The sequence below is a fragment of the Cyprinodon variegatus genome, unplaced genomic scaffold (genome assembly GCF_000732505.1).
Source record: "Cyprinodon variegatus isolate N-32 unplaced genomic scaffold, C_variegatus-1.0 Scaffold583, whole genome shotgun sequence".
Lineage (NCBI taxonomy): Eukaryota > Metazoa > Chordata > Actinopteri > Cyprinodontiformes > Cyprinodontidae > Cyprinodon > Cyprinodon variegatus.
Genome location: NW_015151036.1, coordinates 3,926 through 9,336, shown reverse-complemented (window position 1 = coordinate 9,336; position 5,411 = coordinate 3,926). Strand labels below are relative to the sequence as shown.

Here is a 5,411-nt window from a genome sequence, read left to right as displayed (position 1 = left end):
ACAGCACCAAATTCCTGTGGGTGCACATCACAGACTCCCTCACCTGGACTGGAAACACCACCTCACTGATCAAAAGGGCCCAGAAATGCTTGGACTTCCTGTGGAGGATGAGGAGAGCCCACCTGCGTTTTTTGCACCATGTTTTTTTCTCCCACAATGTTTACGTTTGATCACTGCTGCACTTTAAGAAAATGAAAATATCATGAGATCTGTACAAAACGAAATATAATTTTTGTATAGACTTTGTGCATACAAAATGACAATAAAAGTTGTCTAGGTCTGGTGCTCCCTTTATTTAGTTAGTAGTTAGCTAGTTCTTTAAATGGTACAGCCACCACGAGAACCCGCCGTACACTGTGCGATTTTTATTTTTTTTTTTTCAGTTGTTGCACGCATCTACTGCTCACACTGTATGACTAACCGCAGAGTTTAGTCGTACAGAGTGAGCTCACAGCTCAGGATTTATTCGGCCCGACGTTCTCATGCGATCTACCTGCTCACACTGCATGACTTAAAACCACGTCAGACTCGACTCGGCAGTGAGATGGCGCTGCTCTGACTCGTCTATCCGGAAGCCAAACCAGCAGAAGAGTAATATGAGGCTCTTTATAGTGAAACTCCCTGCCTTGGAAATTTGTGTAATTTTCTGCTGAAAGCCCTAAAAAGAAAAGGCGACGACGTATTTGGACGAAGACCTGGCTGAGCAAACATGGCTACTACGGTCTGTCAATTTTACAGACAGAATTCCATTTCACTTGCATCCCTGCCATGCTGCTGTGTTTACATCTGAGAGGAAGAAGAAAAAGAAAATCCTTGTTTGCGCCCTCAGCGATTTGCCCATGACGGTTTGATTTTTCTCCCGACCTTGCGATTCCTAATCGGGAGGTGGTCGTGGGAGGCGTATCGTCCCGCGTAACCCCCTGTACATTACACGACTCACAACGCACGATCAGGCTAAAAGTCGGCCCGATCCAATGATTCTCGCACGACTGGAAAATCGCACAGTGTACGCCCTGCTTAAAGGATGACAGGAGAACTTCAGGTCCAAACTTTCTGTAAAAGAGCTGAGAGTGCTCTACAAGAAATACAGAAGAGGAAATAAATGGAAATTATCATTTACACCTGCTATAAAAAAACTATTTCTAATTTGTCCAGCAGATGGCAGCAAGAGACCACAAATAAACCACATTATTATAATCTAACCCTTTAAGTTGCCAAATATGTTAAAGTTGCACAGATCCTGCTGGTGTACTGACCAAACTTACATTTTAACCATTTACTCGCTCCCAGTGTCCTAAATAAACAGTTCTGGACAGTCTATAATGATTTCTTCATCAATTTTCTGCTCATCTAACACTGAACATATGCTCTTACAACAGCAATGGCTATTGGCAGTTTGAGATTACACTACCAATTACGCCTTACATTATTCAAACACCTTCTGAGCTCTTAAAGTGATACACACACAGTTATATTAGTTCATTTTCAACACCTTTGTTCAATTTTCTGACGTACTTTTTTATTATTTTTTTTTTAGACCTATAGTTTAGGGTATTTTGTCCTCTTGGAAGTGCTTTCTCCACTCGTTCCTTCCCACAGCATGACGCTGCCACTGTTATGGCTTACCATGGGCATGACGTGCTCTGAGGATTTACAGCATTAATTTATTTCCTTGGTCATCTGATCAGAGTGTAATGTGACCAAATTTGTGAAACGGAATAAATATTTTAAAAGGATTTTTAGATTTTTTTATATCTGAATATATTTTCTATGCTAAAACCTTATAACAGTCTGTGGAGGCATAAAATGTTTTACTGAATGGGGCCGTCTGCCCCTCAGGTACTGGCTAAAGGGCCCAAAGGCTGGAAGCAAGGAGGTCATTCTGGACAACATGATCGGTTACCCTGACAACATCCGCCTTAGCGACCACGGAACTTTCCTGGTTGGCATAACGACGCCGCGTTTTCAGAAGTTCCTGCCTCCTTTCCTGGACATGATCGCTCCGTACCCGGCGGTGAAACGCTTCCTGGCAAAGGTCTGCATGTTTTCTGTTAAAACTCCAAATGCACAAATTCTTTTAGGAACACTTGTTGATTAATCAGGTGATAATTCCTTTTTGCTACTGTGAACCTTGAATAATCACAGATCACTGCTGTAGTTTTGTTCTTTAAATGTAATCTCTGTGTCTAGAAAGTCTGGAAATCGATTTCATTGCTTCCAGGCCTGGATAAATGTGGAAAGAAGGATGTACAGGACCATTAATCTTTAGTTCTTTCCATCCTCTCTTCCCCCCTCATCGTGTCCTGTCTTGTGTCTTTTACTTATTTTATATTTTCTTACCTTATTCTGACTCAAACTCAGGAAAGGAAGGAAATGTGAAATTAATATAACCTCTATGTCCTACCTTCCTTTATTTATTGTTTTTCCTCTTTCCTCTGTTTTTGTGTCCTTTCTTAGTTTCTTTCTTCCTTTCCTTATATTGTGAACTTGCCTTTCCCTCCTTTCTTTGTCCTCTTCCTGTGTCGTCATTTACTTCTTTTCTCCCACCTTTCTTTCTGAACTCCTTCCTTTTTTTTCAGTCTTTTCCAGGTTTTTATGTATATATTAGATCTAGGGCTGCAACTAACGATTATTTTGCAAATTGATTAGTTTGTCGAATCTTTTTTTGAATAATCGATTAATAATTGGATAGCCAAAGATTCCTTGAAGACTTTTTGTGAAATTAAACCAGGTGAAATATGCTGTATCTATGGATAGAGCATATTGATAGAGGATTTTTTTTTTTTTTAAATCTTAAATGGAAAATGTTTACAGTTTTTTTTATTTTTATTTTTTTGTTTAACAATTTGGGTGTAATTACTGCTCAAAGTGGGTTCCTCTGTCAGCTAAAGGCATGTTTTATAGTCTCTATATTCACAATAGATTACTAAATTAGTTGACGATTATTTCAATAATCAATTGATCACATTTAATCTGATTGTTTCAGCCCTAATCTCATCCACTGTGGAATATTTGCTTTTGTATTAAGAAATGAGCTCAAATAACTCTGGAAATATCAGTTCTTTATAAATGTGCCTAATCCCAGTATAAACCGGTCATATTTCTGTTCCTGTTGGTGCAGGTGGTTCCTCTGAGCTGGTACAACCTCCTGCTGCCGCGCTACGCTCTGGTCCTGGAACTGGGGATGGACGGACAAATCATTGGAACGCTTCACGACCCTGAGGGCCGTCTAACGTGGGCCATCAGTGACGTCTTTCAGCACAGAGGCAGAACCTATCTGGGCAGCACTGACTTGCCGTTCCTGCCCATCCTGGAGGCCTGGGACAGCTGATGATGGCCTGTGGCTACATGAGCACAGAGACTGTCGAGGTTAGACGTGTCTGAAGGTGCTTCGAACCAGGATCCTGTAAACCTATTTACAGATGAAGCATAAAATACCTTTAGATCCAATACTTAGTCTTTTAAATACTCTAGATCAGAGGTCTTAAACAGGGGGTCCGCGACCCCTAGGGGGTCCGCAGAGGTACTGCATGGGGGTCGTGAAAGTCTTGGTTGATTAATTTTTTTAATATTCCCTCCTGCAATTTTTTGCACTAATTAAAATGTCTTTAAATACACATTAACACGAATTCAACAGACTGTAGTAAACAGATAAATGAAAGCAGAAGATGTCTTTCAGTCATTAATGCACACATTCAGCGACACACAGGAGCTCTTTCAAGATGGGCACCGTTTCATTCACAACACCTGTCCCATCAACCAGGAATCAGAATCAGAAATACTTTAATAATCCCAGGGAGAAAGGACTTTCGTTACATGACTCCATATGTAATAGAGTGACTATAGGACCAGTTTGATAGAACACAATTTCATACAATATATATAATTAGGGGGTCCCCGCTCCATCTCGCAATCAGTTTGGGGGTCCTTGGCCTCGAAAACGTTGAAGACCCCTGCTCTAGATCAAAGTTGCTCAGATAGTCTGAGGTCTTAAAAGGAGCCAGATCAACAAATATGCATAGAGGATTTTATTTGTTTTCTCTAAAAACCCCAAACTTGCCAATTAACTGTTAATTTAGCTAAATTTCTGCTTTTTTGGGTTAAATGTTTGCCTTAAATAAACATTTAATTTTTAGTTTAAATAAATAAATATATAAAAGCCCAAATCTGACTATTAGGAGAGAACATAAACATCTTTAGCTAAAAGATTAGATGCTGTTATAGTTTTAATTCTTTTCACATCTCTTAAAGGGACTTTATGATCTGCCACTGTAAATAACTTAGAAGGAAATGAAAATAATTCTTTTACAGTGAGGGTTTCTTTATTTAAACAAAACTAGAAAAAATACAGAAATCTCTGGACATGTAAAAGTGCCATTTTTTCTACTCGGCTTGAAAAAAAAACATTTAGCATGTTCACAACAGTCTGGAAAAACATCAGTAGCAGCTGGTCAAGCTTTTCTGGATCAAATTTTTCTAACAGGAATTTCAAAAGATGCAATTTTTAAAGGACTTTAACATTTACAAATACAAATCAGTTATTTAAAATAAAAGCATACATTGAAATGAGTTACACTATCATTTCTTTTCCTGTAACAATGGCAGCTATATTTGCTGTGATCAGTGGGTAAAAAATAGTTTTAATCTATTTTGAAGTGAGGAAGTCCACCTGAAGACATTGTCAGTGCAGTCAGTTCATCCAGATTACCATCCTGCCATCAAAAATTATTTTTGTCGGAGCCGCTCAGACCCCCGTACACCAGCGGTGCATTGTCACTAGGAATCCCATTCAACAGCAGCCTCTGGCCCGGTCGCCTCCTCAATGTTTGCCGCAGCGGAGGCGAGCGGCTGGAAGGCATTTTTTATGTACATAATCCAAACTGCAGGCACCAGGATAATAAATATGAACATGTTTTGCCGGCCGATTTCAGCGTTTTAAGATAATTTAGGCCTTAATAAACCGTTTCAGAGGAGCGATCATAGCACTCTGAATCATCAGTGTTGCTCTAGATGCACTGTAGACAGCATGCGCGTTCATGTGATTTGAAGGCGTGGTTTCGAGGGATGGTCTGAAGGCAGAGGCATGGTTGTGTATGTTCAAAAATAAAGCTTGCTGGAACCGTTTTTCCAAGATCTCCTACAGCACCCTTAAATATTACTTAATTTAGAATAAGTCCAGATTAGATAGGTACAGCTAAACAACATATGATATAAAGAATATCAACATGACATATGATCAGTGCACCAAAGATCCTTCTGAGGTCCGTTTCAAGAAGCAGGTTTAACAAACTCTGATTCAAATCTGTAACTCAAATTAATCTACCCTAAGGTCAGGAACTGTGAGGTTTCGGGTTTCACAGCAGCTTCTATGAATTAGTTCTATAAACTCAGAGTATCCCCTCCTCTGTTCT

At 39.6% G+C, this 5,411-nt stretch overlaps 1 protein-coding gene across 1 annotated transcript in view; it reads left to right on the top strand.

The window, feature by feature from the left end:
• Positions 1-3,612, top strand: part of LOC107095906 (adipocyte plasma membrane-associated protein-like) — a 14,437-nt gene extending 10,825 nt beyond the window's left edge. Inside the window, exons 8-9 of the mRNA XM_015392274.1 lie at positions 1,840-2,035; positions 3,122-3,612. Coding sequence (XP_015247760.1) covers positions 1,840-2,035; positions 3,122-3,331 — 406 coding nt within the window. The 3' untranslated portion in view covers positions 3,332-3,612. The remainder of the gene's footprint in view (positions 1-1,839; positions 2,036-3,121) is intronic.
• Positions 3,613-5,411: the final 1,799 nt, after the last annotated feature.